The sequence below is a fragment of the Chanos chanos genome, chromosome 5 (genome assembly GCF_902362185.1).
Source record: "Chanos chanos chromosome 5, fChaCha1.1, whole genome shotgun sequence".
Lineage (NCBI taxonomy): Eukaryota > Metazoa > Chordata > Actinopteri > Gonorynchiformes > Chanidae > Chanos > Chanos chanos.
Window position 1 is genome coordinate 15,990,352 of NC_044499.1, and position 22,781 is coordinate 16,013,132.

The 22,781-nt window shown below is 40.5% G+C and overlaps 1 protein-coding gene across 1 annotated transcript; it reads left to right on the forward strand.

Annotated features, from left to right (window-relative positions):
- Positions 1–966: 966 nt before the first annotated feature.
- On the forward strand, positions 967–19,474 carry pik3r2 (phosphoinositide-3-kinase, regulatory subunit 2 (beta)). Its single transcript, XM_030773115.1, has 16 exons — positions 967–1,148; positions 4,630–5,432; positions 11,282–11,374; positions 11,903–11,974; positions 12,680–12,817; positions 13,004–13,202; positions 15,273–15,358; positions 15,601–15,703; positions 16,402–16,500; positions 16,634–16,814; positions 17,082–17,207; positions 17,296–17,438; positions 17,569–17,745; positions 17,852–17,923; positions 18,144–18,317; positions 18,455–19,474. The coding sequence occupies exons 2-16, from the start codon at positions 5,108–5,110 to the stop codon at positions 18,642–18,644; spliced, it is 2,178 nt and encodes a 725-aa protein (XP_030628975.1). The 5' UTR covers positions 967–1,148; positions 4,630–5,107; the 3' UTR covers positions 18,645–19,474.
- The last annotated feature ends 3,307 nt before the right edge of the window (positions 19,475–22,781 follow it).

Below are 22,781 nucleotides of genomic sequence, written 5' to 3' on the forward strand. Positions count from 1 at the left end.
TTACAATCTGTACAGCATTGTTCATTTGCAGTTACAAACAGACAGCAGTTACATGACAGCATTGTCATATGTGGTCCTGAATATCTATGTGTATGCAGTACTGTCACAAAGCAGATTATTACTGAGAGTGATGAAAGGAGCATTCCCCTATTTGTCAACATTACTTCCATGGTGTCAAACATAATATTGATGTCAGCATGTGTAAAATAAATAAATAAAATAAAAATTGTGCCCACTTATCATGAGGCATTATAATAATCTTATCATAAAATAGTATTAACGTGTGTAGGTAAGAAACCTTTCATGTGGAAAAATGCTAGACAGAGAAGAAAACCAGCATACTGTAAGGGAGCAGAGCACAGAAAAAGAGAAGAAAAATAGACACCAGAGTTGCCCCAATACAGACTCCTGCAGGCAGATATACTGAGATGTAGTGCTGCATGACGAACAACGAATGGTGCTTAGGACATCTGTATAGAGGGAGCTCTAACAAATTGCAGATTGTTGTAAATAAACCATTAAACAACGAACAGCTTCATGAGCATCAAAAATTTCCAGAGCAGACACTCAAGGTCTGATATCAAGCTGCCCTTACATCACAGGGCAAATAATCCGTATTACTGATTAACAATTTTGCGAGAGATCTAATCACATCTGGATTTAGTCGATAACCTGCGCTCACACCTGTTGGAGACAGCTTTGATTCAAAGTTGTAGTGTATGTTGTATCGTTTCTGGACATGCAATGGGTCACAGGACAACTGATGAAAAAAAAAACACGAAATAACATAACTAATACATTCATAAGGCTGCTATGCTCTACTGCGAGGAGTCATGTCATCACACATTCTCGTGAGCGTTCCCTGTCCCGGCACTTCGTGTTTTCCCGACTCTTTCGGTAATTTCCGTACTGTTCATATTGGTTCTCACGCACGCATTCTCCCTGCTCTGTGCCGTGCTGGAAAATGGCAGTGTAGCAAGCTGAGAATTATGTGTAGCGAAAGAAAGAAAACGAGAGGAATGCTGAATTGCTGACAAGGAGAAGAACGAGGAATTTTGTGTCTGAAATACATTACATGAGAAGACTGAGTACTATTTTTTGAAAGAGTCGGAAAATTCGTCAAAAACATTTGTTACGACTGTCCACGGGTAAGTTTTTCCAAGTTTTGCACGACGTTAGCGATTGCATTTTCAGAGGCTAGTTGGCTAGCTAGCCCCTAAACTTGGAAAATGGTGGAAATGCTACAAGTGTGCTGCTCGCACATTTTACAACAGGACCAGCATGGAACGGTCTCATTTTGCGTAGTCCTGCATTTTCTTCTGGAAAATCAATTGCTACTGTCTCCGCGGATATGCAAGATACTGTGTAACTGAAATCTGAAAACTATTAAACTAATGTTAGCTGCCCCGTTCGCGGAGTCGAAGCTAATTTGAGCAAGGTAGCTATGTAGCCAGCGGCTACTTAACAGTGCAATTTGCCGTTTGCAGAACTCCGTACTCTGCGCGTGATATCTGCCATTGCAGCACGGGCTCGCTTTTTTCACGAATTGCATTGCAGCTGTATGTCGTGCAGCTACACTTAAGAGGAGGTTCACAAAGTAAGTTGCTGGGAAATAATGTGCATAGAAGATTAGTTTTAACACTCCTGCAAACTTGCAAACAACCACAGATTTTTTTAAAAAGACAATTATGATGCTAGACTTCATCTGAGAGCAAACGCAAAACTTAGACCAGTCGTTCCAAACCCAGGCGCAGTATTGTTTATTAATGTAGACGTTGAAAAAAAAAGGAAAATATATACATATATTCGTTTATTTATTTTTTTCGGTAAGGCTGTAATGAGATTCCACAACTAGTTTGCTCCTTCTATATCAGGTCAGCTGCAAACATTTGCATGCTGCTGAGAGAATGTATGAATTTTAAGTTTGTATGTATATCTTATCATATGTTTAATAAATCTATCGTTTCTGTCATAACATGATTTTGCATTTTTCCGATTGACGAAGTTTTTTTCTATGTTAATGGAATTACAGATGGCCCTGCTGTTCACGTAAGTGAATATAACCGTATTGTAGATCAGAGAAAATGTACGGGTCCAGGAAACAGTCGATTAAACGCCATACATTTGTGAATAAAAATCCTTCAAAGTTAAGAGACGCTCATAGTCAGGACTTGTTCTCTTCAGTCGGATAAACGGCCAGCGATATGACTGCATCCAAAAATCTTTGCATAGTTCAAAAATTGGTGCATGACACAACACATTTAGGGAAACCAACATACCAACTAATTGTTTGAGCAAACGTTTAAGACCAAATGCACAGTCTTTCTTAAAGGAGCCAAGAACCAATAAACTAAGACTGATAGTTTAAAACACATGTATTATCAGCCCCGTTTTTTAAAATGTGCGTAAACCCAAGCCACAGTCCCCAATCATGTATGTATGTGAATGGCGTATGTGTCTCAAACTTGCCTAAAGCGTTTTTTTTTTTAGTGAACACGTCAAATTTAAAGAATATGAAAGAATATTATTCTGTGCTGTATCTTGCAGTTATGCAGTGTGCATTCTTTTATGCATGGTCTGACATGGAAATCACACAGTAGGGAGGCTAGGCCTACATAAAGTCATTGGTTTTGAGAACTGTAGTTCTAGTTTCAAAGATCTTTATCTGGCTTGTTAAAAGACCTTGCATTAGCTGTCTAGTCTCTGTTAAACAAATACTACATTTTAAGTGTCATTTTTCTCTCAGCAATGTTTTCTGGACAGATTAGTGATTTTCCGTTTTCTTTTTCAGTCTTTGTAGGAATACGGACATATGAATAAAGTGGTTCTCTCCAGAGCTTTAGGATAAAGGCTTAGATCACAAGATAGAGAATGCTTATCCTCGCTGTCAGTCTGACCTTTTTAGCAGTACTGAACCACGGCACTGTTGTGCTAATAAGAACACAAATTCAGATGATCCCAGTAAAATGATTATTTTTTTTCATTTATTGTGTTTATCCTTGTATGCTTGAATGCTTCAGGACGTCAGGTTTTGATTGCTTGTTGCATCAAATTTAATGCAAGACATTTGAGTATTTTAAGCTTATTACTTGTATACTTTGTTAAAAAATCATTTCATGATGTTGATGATACACACACACATTATTTGAATTTGATTATTTGAAAATGTGTAATCTTCATAAATAGTCATTTTCAAAAAGCTAGACTTGACGGGTTAGAATTTTGATCACTGCCTGGATACATTTTCTAATATTAGAACATTTCCTTGATTTGCCCCAGCTTCTCTGGTGATTCTTGAGCACATGGCCTTGTGCTGCCCAATAGGAACTGAGGATTACCTTTTCCCTTCTCTAGCAACAGTGAGTTTCCTGCCCTTATTCATTAATTATTTTGTGTTCTCCCTTTGCCACTGGAGATAGCAAAGTGCTCTGCTCAAACTGAGGAAAGTAGGGAGAAGGCTGAAGACTATGACTATTAGCTTACCAGCTGCAGTCTTGAAACATGTTATACTTCCCAGACATTAGCAGTGATGCCTTTTTTTTCCCCTCTGGTACTTTTGGCTTCAGCTTTTTTTTTCTTTTTTTTTTCATCGGCATTGAGTTTTGTTTCAGAAACGGATTGTTAGGGAAAGCAGTGTAAGGTGTGTGTGTGTGTGTGTGTGTGTGTGTGTGTATATATATAAGTAATAATGCTTAAAAAGCGGAAAAGAGGATGAGTTTTTCCACGGCGCGGGAAGGAGGGGGGTTTTTTTTGGTGGTGTGAGGATTGCGGGCTGTGGTTGGTTATGCCTGTGCCACGTGTCTGTGCTGGCACCTCTTCTCTTCCACTCTGAGGATGTCAAATTGAAGGCTTGGTGTGCCTTTTCAGTTTGCTCTCTGTCCAAAAGTGGGGTGAGTGCTACCCTGAGGTGTGGTCCTCCAGCATTATTAACCTCTTTACATGCATATTGTTTGTTTGACTGAATGCTACAACAATTATTACGAAAATTAGTGTTGTGTACTTTTCGAATGGGATTTGCTCTTAGCATGCGCCTTGTTGGAAGGTGCGCAATCGCATGAAAAAAAAGATTGTACATGTACATTGCTGCTTCTATAAATAAAATGTGTGTCGCTTTATTTTATTAGTATACAGAAAGAAAAGGTATAATTTGGGCAGTGGACGGATAGGAGGTAAAATTAATTTCAGTTTATGGTGAAGAATATTCACTGATTGCTTAGTCTTCTCCTTATCTTCCCCCAACCTGTCTAGCACACAAAAGATTGCCTTCTTCTCAAGAGGGGTCAGATTGCCATTTTATGGTTAAGCTTTGCTGCACAAAAACAGAATGTGAAACCTGTATTTTAAATGTCATGGTGTTCTTAAATGGTGTCCTTATTATTGTTTAATGTTTGCTGTAATTTTTAGTATATGTTTGACTAATTATTGTGCAGCCCTTGCTCATAGACCTGTAGCGATTGATACCTTGGCTAGAAATTTAGGCGGCTTTCCCATGTAATATGGCATTACCTCATTCTCTTCGTGATGTAATGTAGCCAGCAGTGACGAGGAATACTTCAAGTGCAGTGGACAGAGGGGACGGAACATGGAAATCTAACCTTTAACCCTTTGTTGTTTGTTTTGTCCAAACAGATATCGTCATTTTGAAGTTGCACATTCAAAGAGGGAATACCGAAAAGCCTGCCACCCAGACGACGCCAACCAATTTAAAAAAAAAAAAAAAAAAAAAAGAGACCAGCAGAGCCAGACTTAAGTCTAGGACCCACCTATCCGTGTTTTTTCTCTGCCTGATCGAGCATGTTGCCAGCCCTGTCCCTTTACTCCATCATCTGGCTGAACTGGGGGATCAAGCTGGGGAAAGTGTCCCACGTCGCCAACACAGGCCAGCGCTAAAACCAGACCCCAGCTTTCAACTGCACAGGCTCGCTCGTCTAAGAGATGCTTCTGAGCTTTGGCTAATAACATAGAGCTAAGCTTAACAGTAGTTCCACTTTACAACGCTGCAACCCTCTTTTGTTTCGCATCTCCACCTTCTGTTGGTTGTTTTGAGTTTTCTCATATCGTGATATTTTTTGGGGGAGGGTTCTGAGCATCCGTTCATCCTCTGGAAATGGCCGCCGATGGATTCCAGTACCGTTCACTCTACGCCTACCACAAAGACTGGGAAGATGACATTGACCTGCAACCTGGTGACATTTTGATCGTTAACAAGGCGTCTCTGCTGGCCTTGGGCGTGAAAGAGGGAGATGAAGAGCATCCAGAGCGAATCGGTTGGATGTTGGGTTTCAACGAGCGTACCAAGCAGAAGGGCGATTTCCCAGGGACGTACGTGCAGTACGTGGGGCCTGTGAAGATGTCCATGCCGTCCAGCCAGCCACGTTCCCAGAGACCTCTTCCAGCTGCTCCCAGACCAGAGCCATCTGCCTCACTGCAAGGTAACCTTCTGACATCACTAAAACGCTGGACAGCATGCCTGGGCTAAGTAACGGGGTTAGTCACTCGAATGTGATTTGAACCCCCTTTTTTAAATTCTGTAATTTTTAATAGTGTACGTGTGCTCTTATCTAGAATGGTATCTTTCATATTTCACCTGCACTTTTCAACAATGTCTAAAGCACAGCTTGAGGTTTTCACGTTTTCCTCTGACCACCAAATGACCCTGCACTTCTCAAGAGCTTTTTTGGGCATGTTTTATGTTGGGGGAAAAATATTAGCAAATTTGGATTTTAGTTTCTATTCCAGTAGCTGAGCTGAATCTGGTCTCTGACTAGCTCCTAGATGTCTTTTAGGTGATATGTTAGTTAACTTGTCATTTGCATTGTGCAGTAGCCAAAAAGAGCCATGTACTTAATAGTGTGAGCAAGATCCTGTCCCATGAGGCAGCTAGGTACACCAGCAGTCGCCGACAGTCGTTGGGAGTGCTTGGCTATGTAAAGGAAGTACTTCTACTTATCGTAAAGTTATACATTTTCACAGACAATTTAAATTGCAGGGTGAATGTCCTTTCTCATGCTAGTTTTTTTCCCCCTCTGTGAACAGTGGTAATCTGTCGTTGGATGGATGAAACGCTCTGCAGTTCTAGTCGTCCTTTGCTCATTTTCTCTTCAATACTTCTCTGTCGTTCCTTAACACACTCTGCCCACCCTCCCACCTCCCCCACTTTACGCCCTCAGGAAGCAGTAAATTAGAATATGTTTGCAGGCCTGGCAGCTCCCCAGGCCAATCTGGAGGATGGAATTATATATCAGGTAGAGTTTTCAGCTAAAGCTGCACATTCCAGGTCTGTCAGGTGATTTTTGCTTCAATGATTCCCTTGTGCCCTTTCTTAGGACAGTTAAACCGTGCACTGCTGCAGGCCAGTGCGGTAAAATTAAATCTTCGCCGTATGTGATGTCATTCTTCCCAGGCAAAACGGTGGTGACGTGAGCGGCATTGTAAAAACGGAGACCGATTGATGGGAAGCCTTTCATATTTTTAAAGTCAAGAAGCCTTCAGTCAGTAGCAGTGCAATGAACCGTTCCACCCTTATTTAAAATGTCACCTACATACGAGTCTTTCTAAGACAAACGTCTTTGCTGTGTTCCTCGATGTTTTCAATTTCAAACTGAAAGCGGTCATTTAAGAGGCATGAGTCATAAAGAAATGTGAAGGCATAGTTGGAAATGAATCTTTAGATCGGAACTTGCTTGCTGTCCTCTCCTCATACAAATCACGAATCACGATTACCTCGCTGTCGCTTTTTCCGCGCTTGCAGCATTTGCTCTGAGCAGTGGCCTGATTAGTCTGTGGTCTGCATGGTCTGCGCCTTCTGCATCACTGCTGATGTTTGCAATGTTAAGAATTTATGGCAGGGTTTAGCAATACCAGGACACAGAATCAACCGCTGCAACACATATACAAGGACTAATTGTATTAGATTCTCATTATTATTATTATTATCATCATCATTATTATTATTAAATGTACGCTGCAAAACTGTCCATATGGTGTATATTTCTATTTTGATAAACTTTCTTATGTGATTACGTGATATGAAATATCACTTTCAGCATGTAACTTTCAACAGTATGCAACATATAATTCTGTTTAAATGGAATTATATTTTTTCAGTCGATGCAGTTACGCTGAGGTATGACTTTTAATAATGGGTGTAATGCTTTTTTTTTTTATAAAAAAAAAAAAGGTAGGAAAAAATAAAATAAAGGGACACTTGTATCACTGAATTTAGCAGTAAGACCCAAAAGTTTTTTTGGTTTGTTTAGTTTTTTTTTTTGTTCCCCCCCCCCCCCGCCTTGTCCTGGCCTCACTTTTACAGCCTGTTGATATGAACCATGGCTTGGCTTTTCTGTAGGCTCCTCCCACTCCTCCTCCTCTGTTTCGCGTCCACTTCTTATACTGTCTCCAGTCAGCTATAAACTATCCGCTCAGTGCAGTTCTCAGAAGAGAGGGCCTGTTGAATTTCCTCGCCTGTCCCTACTTGGAATTCATTTTCTTGGAATACATACAAGCCCAGTGTAGGCTGTGACCTCACGCGTCCAGCTGATATAAGGACGCTTGGCTAGTTCTCCGTGATTTTTTTGGCACAGCGTCAAGTATTTAGCATGTTTTGTAGGGCAAGCTGTAAATTCCATTTTAACAAAAAGAAAATTACATTACACATTACGGTACAAATCTTTAGTTTTATTATTCAGCTCCTTGGCATTTTTACACACTCAAAACAGTTTCACAACGTTAAAAAATATAAACCTGTTTACCACAGTGTGGTTTAACTTAAGTTGTCTGTTTCAGCACCTTGGCATTTTTCCACTCAGAGCAGTTTTGCAACATAAAAAATAAACCTATTTACCACAACTCGAAGTTGCCTGTTGACATAATGTCAGTAAATAAAAATGTATGAAAATCGAACTGGGAACCTTCATATTACCAGACGACTGCTGTACCTCCTCAACCACTGCCGCCCCAACAAAAAGTAGAAGAGTACAAAGTGTTCTACGTCATGCGCTTTTTTGACAGCTGATCAATCACAAGTAGAGTAGTGAGACCCGTCGTTTCCCATAACCACCACCAAAATTGGAGATGGTAGCGGTACAGAAGTAGTTTCTACGACATGACAGTTAAACTGTATCATAACACGCATCATAAAGAGGCTGTTTGGAGTCAAATTGGACGGATCCACGGAGTTTTTGGTGTTTGTGTTTGCTACTTGTCGTTAGCAAAACTAGCCTGTTAGCTGCTGTTGTTATGGCAACAGAGGATGCGCTCAACTGCTTTTTGGAACAGATGCTGTCAGCGTTTTTTTCTACTGCTCTGGCCAGTGCTTTTCGCTAAAAAAAAGATGCTATGTGTGAACACACCCTTAGACATTTTTCCACCTACTATGCGACGCACACTGTAGTCATCCCACACAAAATATAAAAACACACACACACACACACGTGAGCCCCGTTTCTGGGCGTAACATAGTCTTTTTCCTGCATGCCTCTATGACGTGTTCGTGTAACGTTACGTTAGACAGCCAATCACCAGCATTTTTAGATCTTGGTACAAGCATGCTGCATGTTTATTGGCTCACTGGTGCTGATGAGATTTACTCCTTAGGTATTGAAATTTGGTGCTGAATGACAAGGCATTTTTCAGTACTCAGTAGTATCTAAGCAATTCGGTCGGTGCCATAAAAGTATTGATGTCCGGTAACCCAGCCGTAATTTTAACAGATTTTTTTTTTCTGGGCACATGCAAGAAATGGCAGGGGAAACAGACCACATGTAGAACTGGCTCCTGAGATTGTGAATATGCCAAACATTTAACTAGGTTGGATGCAACAAAAAAGATTGTTGCATCCATAGTTTAGTACAGTAATAAGTGGATCAGTTGTGAGGCCTGTGTTTCCTTAAAACTGATTTAAAACTAATTTTGAATGGGGGGTTGTTAATTTTTTATCCTATGGCCTGTACACCCTTTATACTTACGTTTCCACAGTCTCAAAGCAGAATTTGTGTCCTACTGTTGAGTAGTGCACTCAACCTTTAATAGCACACTGTGAACAGGCTGCCTGAATATAGTTTTGCAGGGAGGAATGCTATATGCAACAAACTGTTTTAACGTGCATCAAGATTAATTGTTGGATAATTTTGTAAGACAAATTTATAGACATTTGGATGTATCCATTTCAGTCTGGCATGAGAAAAAATGCCTTAAACTTGTACAGACAGCCCAGTTCCATCTGAATGAAGTGTTCTGCTCTGATCACATGATGAGTTGTTTTAGTTGTTCCTTCCCTGGGCATGTTCAGTCGCAGGCCAGCCAAGATGCAGACTACCGAGGCAGCTATAATTGGGTAATGATTCATTGGTTCTCTCTCCAGAAAACCAACAATGACTTCAGGGCCGCAGCTGTTTTTCCAAAAGCAGTATTCCTTTGCACGAAAACCCATGGGGTGTGTGTGTGCTAGTATGTTGCTTGATTTTTTTTTTTTTTTTTTAATCTCTCAATGTAGGTGCTTTATTGTTTTATGTTTTATGTTTTTAATACTTTTTTTGTCACTGGTAGACTGCAAGGGGTGCAGTCTGGAGCAAAAAAAAAAAAGAAATGATCTTGCCATGGTTAATTTGTTCATGAAAGGGACAGTAAAACGTATTTTAAGAACATGTTCTCTTTCATTCAGAGCAAGAAGGTATTACAGCATTAAATGTTTCACTTGGACTGATATGATCCACGACATTCACAGAAGTGTGTGTTTTGGAAAGTATCAGAGCTTGGTCGAAGGAGCGAAAATTGTTAAAGAGCTTTGCCTCAAAATGGAGCGAGATTATGTTATAGTTTGAGAGCGATTATGATGTTAGAGAGAGGGTACATGGCAGGAATAGAAGGAAAAGAGAAAAAAAAAGAAAAAGAAAAAAACCTGAGCGGAAGAGGCAGGATTGAGTAAGTGTGAGAGGAAAAGCAAGCAAAGTTTCCATGTTTAACGTGCAGTGGAAAAGCGGAATGTGCTGACATGGCACTTTGTCTGAACTCCAAAATTAATAATCAGACGTGGTTTAGCCTTGCACTGCCAGGAGGAGAAGGCTGCCAAACTCTGGCCCCTTTGTGGTGGGCCTGAAAAGGAGGCCCTGGCACACTGCCAGCAGGCTTTTGCTTGTTCAGGATTTTTTTTATTAAATCCTTTATTGTGCTCGGCTCACGCAAAGGAACGAGGCAGCGCTAGCAGCAGAACGACTGAAGGAGCAGAGGAAGACAGGAGGAAATGGAGGTTTTCTCTCCCCTCACTGAGAGCACTGAGAGATTAGGCTCTATTTCTGTAGAACGCTTACTGCCTCCGCCTGTAATCATTTCAGTTTGTCGTCACAGTTTCATAGCTCTTAAAGAACAAATGTTAGTTTTGTCAACATTTAACAACAACAAAGTTTAACAACATTTAATGTTAGGAATCCCACTCAAGAGCGAGGAATCTTATGGAAGATGAGAAACATTCTCAAAAGCAGAGAGGAGCAGGCAGAGGAACTATTTTAGCAGGGGGAATATTTCTAGGAGAGTGGTATAGTTTGCAGGAGCTCAGGTAACAGTACCACTGTAACCATTATCCCGTAAAATAACAAAAGGTTCTGTGGAGCAACTCCATGTCAGGCGTCATAGAAACAGAACCTCTTCAATCAGACAGGTGTGGCTTCCATCAAATTTAGAAGTGCATAAAGGCGGGGGCACACTTGGCTGAGGATTGAAAGAAGATATCAATATGATTCACATTTGAAGTTTTGGTATTGAGATCAGTTGAGTCACGGGAGTCAGTATTGTTGTGCCAAAAAAAAATATATTTGAAAAAAATGATAGGCTGTGCATTTAGTATTTGCAGTAAAGGCAGCACCTGGCAAAGTAGATCATTGGTCCTCAAAACCCATTCGATTTTGAGTCACCTGAGTACATTATTTTCCTTCCTGGACAATGAAGTAAGACTAATGTAAAACTATTTTAAGATTTCTCCAGATTTTACTGGAATGCTCACCATTTAATCTAATAAATTCTGGGCTTGTGTATGGCATTATGTAACCTCAGTAGTGTAGGCAATAGAATAAACAGGCAGTGAATGTTGTTAGTAATTCTGAGGCTGTACCTGACCGTAGGAATACCACAAAGTGACCTCATCTGACCTCAGTTCTTTAAACAAAACACAGAAGCCTCTCTTTCTGTCTCCACGACAGTTCTTGGAAATAAGCCCTCCTTTTAAAAACTTTTTTTTTTTTTTTTAAGTATTGAAAAAATGATGCCATATATTTGTTTTTCTTTTCAGCCTTTTCTGTTGTGGAATTATCTGAGCAGTCGACACACCCAGATATTGCTCCGCCCCTTCTCATTAAGTTGGTCGAGACAATTGAAAGGACAGGTATGATTAAAGATTTATTTACGACACTTATAAAATGAAGACCACACTCTTTGCTGGAAAGACAAATGTCTTCGACCTGAATTTAGTGAGCTGTAGAGTGCGCTGTCGTAAGCAGTTTGCCAAAGCTAACGTAGACTTATTTGTTTGTTGAATTCGTTCATTTTGATGTTCTTAGAGAGACGGCTTGTATAACTGTGAATGAATGACATACTGTTGTTGTAATTTGTGTTTACAAATCCTCCCCTGCTCAGATTTTCCCGCACCAACTCTAACTGTGAGAATGTACGGACAGTTTTGACTGTCAAAGCTGAATGAAATGTTCCTAACGCTAGCCGCTCTAAAGCAGACTGCTGGCTACATCTGTTTTCCCAGTTCTTCAGTTAGCATGTCTGTATGTATTTATATCCTCAGGCACTTTACATTTAATGTTTAGATATAATTGTCCCGCTAATCCAGGTGTGTGTGAGAGAGAGAGAGAGAGAGAGAGACTATTTTGAAGAAACAAGCTAATACCTTGATTTTCTCCAGGTCTAGACTGTAAGACACTGTACAGGACAGGCCCTCCTTCAGCATCTGACAGTCAAAGGCATAGTCTCAATGGTAAGTCAGGTCGTCTTTGCCAACATATGCATTTCAACACACCTAGTAGATAGTTGTTTCATATTGTTTAAACAGTATATGGGCTCAATCAGTATAAGTTTACTTATACCAGTTTACATAGTACAATATATATATGCATGCCCTAGTGATGTGGATGAATCCAGTTTGTCATGGCGAACTATTTGGGTTATAATACAACTTCACTGGAAAAAAAAAAAATAAAAAGAAAGAAAGCCTTAATGGGTCACAGCAGCGTGACACCTTCCACCCACATGTAAGACTGATTGTTAAAGAGAAAATAGCTCCTACAATATCACACCCATTCATTATAGCTTTCTGACTTTTTTTTAGCTTCTGCTCAGATGTTTATTGTTTGATGTTTGAGAACTTTATTTTAAGAGCTACCACTGCAGAACTCTATACTATGGAGCCCAGGAATAGCTGACTTACTGGCAAACTTTTATCAGTGACTGTGGTCATTTATTAACAAGTATCAGAAACCATGTGAATGTATTTCAAAGTCACACTGATAATCAGTGCTTTAATCAGTTCAGCATAACAGTAGCACTAATGCCGCCCATATGCATAAGCCACAGTACATTACAGAACCATGCAGACAAACGTAGTTAGCCAAGCAGAGACCTCATTTGCCATAGCTGAGGGGTATGGCCTGACTAATGTGACTGGTGATTTGTCACTGTGCAGAGCTGGAGCTGGACATGGGACAGAGGGACATTCATGTGCTCTCAGAGGCTCTGATTTGCTACCTGCAGGAACTTCCTGCCCCCATCATTCCCCCCTCTGTTTATCCAGACCTACGGGCTGCAGTGCAACAAGAAGCGGGTACGTGCTACTTTTCGCTTGCCCATGCTTACGTGCAAGGTTACCCGTAATGAATGAGGAAAGCGTATAAAGTCTAACAGAATTAAACAAGCTAAATAAGCCCTGAGACAAATGTTGTTATCTGAATAAAATGATTTGTGTCTGTTGGGAAATGTTCTTTTGGTTTTGTTTTATGTCTCTATGTAGACATTCCCGTGATAGAGAGGAGAGAGCGGCTGTTACAGGTTCTGGAGGGCCCCGGTATGCCTCTGCAAAACCTTCTGACTTTGCAGTACCTGCTAAGACACCTGGAAAAGGTCTGCCAGTGCTCGGAACGCAACGACCTCGACCATCACACTCTGGGCCAGATCTTTGGGCCCCTGCTTATTAGGGCACCTCGGACCGGGTGAGTGTGTGTGCTTTCACGTCCATCCTGTCTCTGAGAAAACCATCTGTAAGGGGGAGCAGGTTGGGATTTTTTGGTACTTGAGTTCTCTCAAACTAGGCAAGTACGGGGGAAGTTGTGTCAACATGCCTCCTCAACATACTTCCTCGGCACGGGCAGCTATACCAGCTCTTCTCTGCTGTCTGTAAATCAAATGTGTGGTGTAAATTTAGTTTCACATTGCTGTGTGGTTCTGTGGTGGAACCAGATGGGATTTTTTTGTTTTATTCTTTTTTGTTTGTTTTGTTTGACACTTCCCAAATGTTCAGCGATGATTTTCTCTTTCAGAAACGTTTTCATAATTCAGATTCTTGTATCTAACGGTTATGGTGGTGTAATAAACAGTGTTACTATTGTTACTTACATTCTGTGTTAAAGCAATCACTCTATACATTTCTGACACATACAGTGGGGTCTAGAAGTCTGAGGCCACATTGAAAATCTCTATTTTCACATAAATCTGGAAATAATCAAAGTCTGAGGATTCAGAAACATTAAAAAACATGAGAAGTTATGTCATGTAAAATGAAGAAGAAATATTTCTACATTAGCAATCAAATAAGCAAAGCTGGGGCATTGGCCAACTTAACCCCTTTGTATGAAAGGTTAGATTTCCTTGAGTTGTATCCCTTGAAGCATGCCTCCAGTGGACTTGATCTTCAGAGGCTCGCTCAAGTTACTCAACTTGCACCCAGTGTTCACCTGTTAGAAATATGGCTGTGCTTCAAGTTTCCAGCAGATCTTTGCTTATTAAGTAGCATTGTGATAGTGGGAAAAATAGCATCAGAACTAAGTGAAAGTGTCAGAAGTCAAATTGTTGTTCTAAGCAAACAGGAGCTTTCTCAGCGTCACATCATGGCTAGACTAAAGGTTTCTAAGGGGGCAGTGCATGGAACTCTAAAATGCTTTGGAGAAACTGGATCAGTTGTATCCAAAGCATGATCAGGCAGACCAAAAGTGACCACGCCTACATCAAGCTTAGTTCCGTGAGAGATAGAAAAGCAGGTTCATCACAGATACAGAATTTGCTAAAAAAACAACGCGAGACTCCAATCAGCACAAGTACTGTCAAAAGAAGGCTGTCTTGTAGTGGCCTCAGAGGACGAGTAGCAGTTTCTAAACCACTTCTCAGGAGGGGAAACGAGGCCAAATGCTTGGGGTGGGCTAAGAAGTACCAGCATTTAACAGTGGATGACTGAGAAGAAGTCCTATTTACTCATGAAACCAAGTTTGAGATTTATGGCAGTAACAGAAGGGTGTGTGTAAGGAGACGAACAGGAGAGAGAATGATACCGCAGTGTGTCAAACCGACAGTGAAGCGTGGTGGGAGTATTTAAGTCTGGGAGTGTTTTGCCTACTCTGGAGTTGGACACCTGCACCGAACTGACTACACTCTGACCAAGGAGAAGTACCACTCCATTCTTCAGAGACATGCCATAAACCTCTGCTTTACATCTTTGTGGAGAAGGGTTCATACTGTAGCAGGATAAGGACCCCAAACACACCTCAAAGCTTTGCAAGAAGTACTCGAAGACCAAAGAAGACCAAGGAGTCCTGACAGTCTTGGACCCTTGTCCACAGTCACCTGACCTCAACGCCACTGAACATTTGTGGGGGCGCTTGAAGACTGAGAAAGGCAGGCATTCTGTGACATCACAAGAGGCTCCTTGGAGCATTGTCAAATCATGCTGGGATAATATGGGTCATCAGGTTTTGCACAAACTTGTGGAGTCCATGCCAGCTTGAGTGCATGCTGTCATTAAAGCAAAAGGGGGACATACCAAATACTAAGACATTCTGAAATTCATATACATTTTTTAAAGATTTAGGGTTAGGGTTAGGGTTTCACTCAAACTATTAAGATGATTTTATGATTTGTAATGAAAAAGTTAGTAGTACATGCGAAACAATTGTAAAATAGACCACTGGTCAAGATACTTCTCAGACTTTTGGACCTCACTGTATATTAAGATAGTCCTATCTGGAATCCTTAATAACTCGATTCTGTGGTCTTTTGTCATTGATTGATAGGTTGGAGTTAGACGAAGATTTCCCAGCAGTGGCAGTTGAGAGACTTCTGTTGGAGAGAATCTGGGAACAAGAGCCAACACCCCCAGGTGGGAAATCCCAATCAGCTAGCAACAATGTGCTACTATGCCACTTGTTTATGAGAACTAAAGGCCATAGATAAACTTCCCCTGAAACTAATGTACTTTCCTGAAATGTCACCTTTTCCCCCAGAAGCTGCAGGATTTACACAGTTTAATCCTCTGACTTGCCATAATTTGGATTTAATGTGAGGTGCCTTTGCTGGTTTTGGCTCTTCATTTTTCTTTTCTAATGACCTGTTTATGCGCAGCTCTTCCACCTAAACCGCCGAAAGCTAAAGCCATGACTACGGCTCTCAGCAATGGCAACAGCTTACTGAGTGATGCCGAGTGGTACTGGGGGGATATATCAAGGTAAATGATCTAGACTAGTTCAGGGACAACTCCTGAACTCCCTCAATACGAATGCACATACCAGTGCCTAAGATGCCTACAACTGTGGTTTAGCTGTTTTTTAACCTCCTTCTTATGGTGTAATGATTTTCTGTCTTGTGAAGAAACTGGCTGGGTTTTTTTTTGTTTTTTTTTTTGTCTTTCTATCTGATTGAAGTCTTTAGTCCTTGTTTTACTTGATTCTCTCAGTTTTGCCCTCTGACAAAGCTGAAACATAGTCACACACAGATTCAGTTGGATGTATATAGGAGACTTTGAAAAAGGCATAGCTATCACTTTACATTTTGATAGATAGACAGCAGAGTGTATTTTACATAAATACTATCACTGCTTGTTAAGTTACAGGAATATTGATACTGAACCTGAGCGGCCCATTGAAGTCACAGGGACAGGATTCCACATGCACAAACATATGTTAACAGAAAAGTCTCCTGCTGCTTACTAAGCTATTAAAGTTACTGTTATTTTTCCCTGTTCATGTTGTAGCACCCATTAATATAATAGGGGGTTTGTGTCAAAATTCTATTTCTTTGCTCTTGTTATTTCTTGGGTTTTAACCTTTGCAATGTTGACAGCACCATTTAATTTCTTCATTTATGATTTAGGCTGTGGTGGTGATTGTGTTTGTTCTACATGAAAGATTTTGTACTGCATTGTAGAGAGGAAGTGAATGAGAAAATGCGCGACACACCAGATGGTACGTTCTTGGTCCGTGATGCATCGAGCAAAGTACAAGGAGAATACACACTGACCCTCAGGTGGGGAACAGTTCTCACTAATCTTCCCAAATCTCATACATGTTGAAATGATTGCTCAGATGAATTTATTGGAAGGATTCTATACTTTTCCTGTTTACTGCAGCTGTGGACAACTTGATTTATTTCGTTACAGGAAAGGAGGTAATAACAAACTGATTAAGATTTTCCACCGAGGAGGAAAGTACGGCTTTTCTGAGCCTCTCACATTTCACTCTGTGGTGGAGCTCATCAACCACTACCGGCATGAGTCACTGGCCCAGTACAACGCCAAACTGGACTCTCGCCTGCTGTTTCCCGTGTCCAAATACCAACAGGTGCGGCTTCCCTCCACTACTCACAAAACCTCAACTGCTCCCCGACATTGAGAAGGCCTCGACAAAAAAATTAGCGGCTAGATTCGGGGCATTATGGAAGGCTAATAATATGACCCTCACAATACTGATCTGCTCATGTGTCCCTCCCTCTTTGTTTTCTTTGTCTTGGGCTCAGCATTAGGCCAGTGTTGCCGTTGTGAAAGTTTGTCGCTGTCCCAGCAGAGTTTGGACTAATGCTACTCTTTTTGTGGTGGTTGTATTGTCCAGGATCAGTTGGTGAAGGAGGACAGTATCGAAGCAGTGGGGGAACAGCTGAAGGTGTATCATGAGCAGTATCAGGAGAAGAGCCGCGAGTACGATATGCTCTATGAGGAGTACACCCGCACTTCACAGGTATGGATTCCCCGCTGACGCAGCGCGTATGTGTACTGTTTCACTGAGCAGACTCGGTGAAAAAGTGTCTTTGCCCCTTGTTACTCAGGAGCTCCAGATGAAACGAACAGCCATAGAGGCCTTCAACGAAACCATTAAGATCTTCGAAGAGCAATGTGAGACGCAGGAGCGCTACAGCAGAGAGAGTATCGAGAAATTTCGCCGTGAAGGAAACGAAAAGGAAATCGAGAGGTGAGTGAAAGTCTCACACCCCGTGTCGCCAAATGCTCGCCTGAACCTTGTAATCGTCGAGGTTATATGAAATTGTGCCGTATGTAGTTCACTGACTTATCCAAAATAACCTTTATTCTGTATCATTCAGAATCCAGAGCAACTCAGAGAAGCTTAAGTCCAGGGTGACTGAGATTCACGACAGTAAGAGGAAGTTGGAGCAGGACCTGAAGAGACAGGCCTCTGACAATCGAGAGATAGACAAAAAGATGAACAGCCTGAAACCAGACCTCATGCAGCTGAGGAAACTGAGGGACCAATATCTCGTGTAAGCAGAACATGCTCTTATGAACCAACGCAGGCAGAATGATTTCGGAATGACTCACGCCTACGGCTCCCTTCACGTTAAAAGATATTTGTGTCGATCTTTTTAGATGGCTGACACAAAAGGGCACCAGGCAGAGGAAGATCAACGAGTGGCTCGGCATAAAGAATGAGGCAGAAGAGTACGTTTTGTGTTTCCCTTTCAAACGCGTTTTCTCTCACTGCATGTTGTAAGCACAAAAAATTGGAGGGCAAAAGTTAACACACTTTTAATATCACCTGAGTCCCAGGCCACCCCAAATGTCATGCAAGCGTTTGAACCAAGAATATTGGAGTTCCTGTGAGGACTTTTAAGTTACGGTTTTCCTTCTTTTATCCCTCTGCCTCCCGTTTCTCCTTCAGCTTCTACTCTTTGCTGGACGAGGACGATGAGCAGCCTCACCAGGACGAGTGCACTTGGTATGTCGGGGACATCGTGCGCACCAAGGCAGAGGAGCTCCTGAGAGGCAAACGCGACGGCACTTTCCTCATCCGTGAGAGCCAGACTCAGAAGGGCTCCTTCGCCTGCTCTGTAGTGTAAGTATCCCCCAAACCCTTTTTTTTTTCTTAAAAATGCCAAAATTGGTCTCATGTTTTCAGCTGTTTTTATTTATTTATTTATTTTTTCAATTCTCTGACTGGAAAAGTCTGACTGGAGTTTGTGTTTTTAACAGTGTGGACGGAGAGACAAAGCATTGTGTAATTTACAAGACAGCCACAGGTTATGGATTTGCTGAGCCCTACAACCTATATGGATCTCTGAAAGACTTGGTCCTTCATTACAAACACACTTCCCTGGTCCAACACAACGACTCACTGAATGTAACCCTTGCCTACCCAGTCCTTGCCCAGCAACCCAGATGAGGCCTAAGCTACAAAAACCTTGACGAGACCTATATAAAAGCCTGGCAAAGCACAGTATATAAAGAACAAAGTATAGTAACTGCAAATCTTTTATGTTTAATCGTAGAAAACAGATAAGCACACAAGTATATGAACATACGTGAGAATAAATGTAAGGCTTTTTAAGTAAGCCTATATATTTTTTTTCCATATCACGCAGAAGCAGCAGCAATAATCTTAGTAAGGTTGTGGCTAAAGTACTAAGTATTAGTCATTATAAAAAAAAAAAAAAGAAAACAACAAAACAAAAAAAGCTGGTAGGTCACACAGTCACTGAAGTGGTGTCATCTGTCCACCAAAGAAGCCAGCTCCAGGTCGCAGACCCTCTGTATTTAGAGAGGAGTATTTTCAAATATGGCAGATTCCATAAAAAAAAAAAAAAAAGCTTGTACTAGTGCCATAATGCTAAATATGACTGAGGCTACTTCATGCCTATTTTGGTTTAGGAAACTTGGGTGTGGATGGGGAGGAGATTGGGATCTGGAAGCTAGGGTGTCATGCTATAGTTGATGGAAGTAACTGGTGAAAAAAAAAAAAAAAGAACATCTTTATAGCTATATGCATCGTTATGTCACTACTGTGGGTTGTTGTTCTACATGTTTTTTGTTTGTTTCTACAGACAGTAGGAATAGATTCCTTTTTTTGTGAGCTTTCTTCTTAAAGATGTGAAAGAATGATAACAGTTTTTGATCCTTAGTAGTTGAGAGAGACTGCAACTATCTCAACTAATAATTTGCTTTTCCTTTAATGCTAGTATGCTAATAGTCATTATCAAAGAAATAGCTAATGTCCTTTTTTTTTTTTTTTTTTTAATGTTTCCACACCCACGTTAAGTGGATGAATTTTGATGTGTGTTATCAGTGATTAGTACTGTTTCAGTCTGTGGTGCTTCATGGTGCTTCATCCTGATTTGGACTGTTTGACTGACAAACTGATGTAGAGCTATAGAGAACAGTGAAGTTATAACAGGTGTCTACCTATGGTAGATGTGTCTTACAGCAGCATTTCTCAAACTACGGGCCGCAGACCGGCGCTGAGGACACTGCCAGGTCCCCGCCCCCTTGACTGAACTTCCTGCTTTGAAAATAGTAACATTTTAGTTAAGATTCTAGAATGTTAAGCCTTCCTGGCCAATACAACTTGCTTAACATTCTAGAATCTTGGATAAAATGTTACTGTTTTCATCTGGCGAGTAACAGAAGCACCGAGCATAATTTGAGTGGCGCAGCGGCAGGGCTCTGCAGACTGGCAGTTTCCTTGCTCGGACCGGCGCCGTCCCGCGGCCCATAGTTTGAGAAACGCTGTCTTACAGTATATATAACAGGCATAGCAATGGTCACAGTCTTATAGGTGTCTGTTTGCTTAACTACACAAAGAACATAATGCTTTAAATTCTACTCCCTTTGGGAACTCTGTTTGGGGGATGCATGTTATCCGGCCAATACCAGGCATATGAAGGATTTATCATTTTTTATTTTGAAATGTAGCAAGAGAATCTGACCTGTTGAAAATCAGCATGACCATAGTGTTCTGAGATTTTCAAACCAATGCATGGAAGAGTCCTTATTTTGGATATAATCCATGCACTTAGTGTTCAAAGTGCAATAGTAAATACAGGTAGATAGACATTGTTTACAAAGTGTATCTCCCAGCAACAAGAGCAACTCCCTCTTTTTTTTTCTGTTTCTGTCTATCTCTTTATCTCTCTGTCTGTATGTGTGTGTGATACACACACGCAAACATATATAGATAATCGAGGGGAATCTGTTTATTTCATAAATAGTAGTACTTAGAAGCATAACCATAGCTGCATTACAAATTCACGAGATCGAATTGCGCATTTCTTTAAAAGTAGCATCTTACATTTAAAAAGAGATGACCATGGAATCTTGGAACGCTATGTGCTTTTCTTTTTTAAAAATTTTGAGGTAGAGAAACCTGAGAGAAGGTGACTCAAAAGCATGCATCCCTTTTGACAGTCGTCTGATGACCATTTCCTTGGGCATTTCCAGAGTATTTCATGCCATGCTCCCTCTAGTGTCATGATAGGAAATCATCTGGCATTATTGTTAGCAACCCATAGAGGGCAAGTGCAAGACTAGCGCACACACAAATTTAAAATGGTTTAGTTTTGTGGCAATTTGAAATTTGGTTTCAAAAAAGAACCCCAAACATTTTAGCACTTTAGGCAGATGTTGTTCTGGCCCATCATGTAAACAAAAACAACAACAAAAAAAAAAAAATCACATGATTTGTTACAGCAAACAGATTTTTGAATTGTGGTGGCTTGATGTACTTTGCACAGCTCTTGGCCTTAAGAGTTGCCAGAGAACTGCAACAAGTGTGATTGTGTATGGTAGTTCTGCAAGTTTTGTTCAGTTGGTTTAAAAAAAAAAAAAAAGTGCCTTTAGCCTAAATGATTTAAGGGCCCGGGTTTGATTTGGAGACGTGGAGTACTTTAACTGTGGATTTTGGGCTTCAGATTTTCAGCAAAATTGAGGTGCAGGCATTCTGACTAAAGAGATGGGAAGGCATCTCAGAATGCTGTGAAAGCACGGCTTTGTTAAAGATTTTACCAAGATACACAGAATGTCTCATGAAACAGAGGTTTTTTTTTTTTGTTGAAGTTGTAGGTAAATAACAAAGTTTCTTTGAGATGTTATTTTTGAGAGAGCTTGAATGTTTCCCTGATCCTGACATTAGAATTTAATGACGTTAGTGCTCATTTTGCAAAATGAGCAGCCCAAAATGATGACTTATTATGAAGCGCACAATAACATAAAAGTAAGATTTTTAATTGCAGATTATATGAATGAGACATAAGTGAAGGGATGGTGTGCATGATCTATTGCTTTATTCTTTTTTTCCTTTGGGGGGGGGGGGGGTATTTTCAATATTCAGAATAGTAGAGAAATTATGATGGTTTGAAAATATAAAATGATTTATTCAGTGACTTGTCCTTTGACATGGGTTCACGTTTCCATAGTCTGTCCCTTGAATGATCTGTGACAAGAAGCAGTGCTGAATTGCATCAGTTTGACTGACAGGAGGGGTAGTTTGCAGTGGCTGTTGGAGTGTATGGTTAAATAGACCACATCAGGTGAAAGAAATGTTCGCGGTCACGCTCACCACCATTTTATCAATGACATCATTTTGACGTGATGAAGGAATTGTTTCCATCATCAGTTTTTATAGCTTAACCTTAACGGATATGTGAATAAATTGAGACAAATCTTTTTCAGTCACAAATGTTTTTAATGAGCTGCCACTGTTGAACCATGGGGCTGTCTGTTACTTGATTAAAAGAAGATCTGCCAATGTGATTGATTGCTCAAGCTGCTTTGCTCGAACAATTCACCTATTTAAAAAAAAAAAAAAGACAAAAAAAGGAATTTTAAGACACTGGTTCTGATTCCTAGTATGTGTGATTTTGGTATGGTTTTTAAGCCGAGGTTTCTATCTGTGAGCAGGTGTTGAGGCGGTTTAGTTGTGTAGGGTAAGTCTATAGAAGCACATCTTGGTGTGAGGTTGATGAGTAGATGACTTTATAAAGCGTGATAACCACGATGAGCAAAACAGAGAGAGAGAAAAAAAAAGATTTAAAAAAAAAAAAATGTTATGGTACAAATCTCAGTAGACAGTCCGACGAGTAACAGATATGAAATTAAGCAATGAGCACCATGTTTTAATATAGTGCCTGAGAGGGTGTGTTTTAAGATCTTTAAATTCTCTACAGTTTTTTTTTTTTCTCCTTTTGTTTTTGTCTTTTTTTTTTTTCTTTTAAAGAAAGGCTGTATAATTGTATGTCAGTATGTTTGAGTGTTCATTCTTGTCATAATAACCATACAGATTCTAAGATAAGCTAGCTTGAATATGTTTCTTCCATTCAGTAAAGATACAAATGTTTACAATATCGAATTAACCAAATAGCAGACATTTTTTTTTCTGTTGGGTCCTCCAAGAAACCTTGACAGATTGTTGTTGTTGTTGTTGTTGCTGTTGTTTTCTTTTCTGTCAGACTTGAAGAATTTCTCATGCTTTATTTTCTTGAGGAACTGTGCTTCCTCAAACTATAAAATAATGGTACTGCCTCTTTCA

Bases quoted from the DNA above. Each gene is read 5' to 3' on its own strand.
- pik3r2 (XM_030773115.1), top strand. From the start codon at position 5,108: ATGGCCGCCGATGGATTCCAGTACCGTTCACTCTACGCCTACCACAAA. The intron at 16,501-16,633 runs GTGGGGAACAGT...ATTTCGTTACAG, and splicing joins GAATACACACTGACCCTCAG to GAAAGGAGGTAATAACAAAC. The intron at 17,439-17,568 runs GTGAGTGAAAGT...TGTATCATTCAG, and splicing joins AACGAAAAGGAAATCGAGAG to AATCCAGAGCAACTCAGAGA.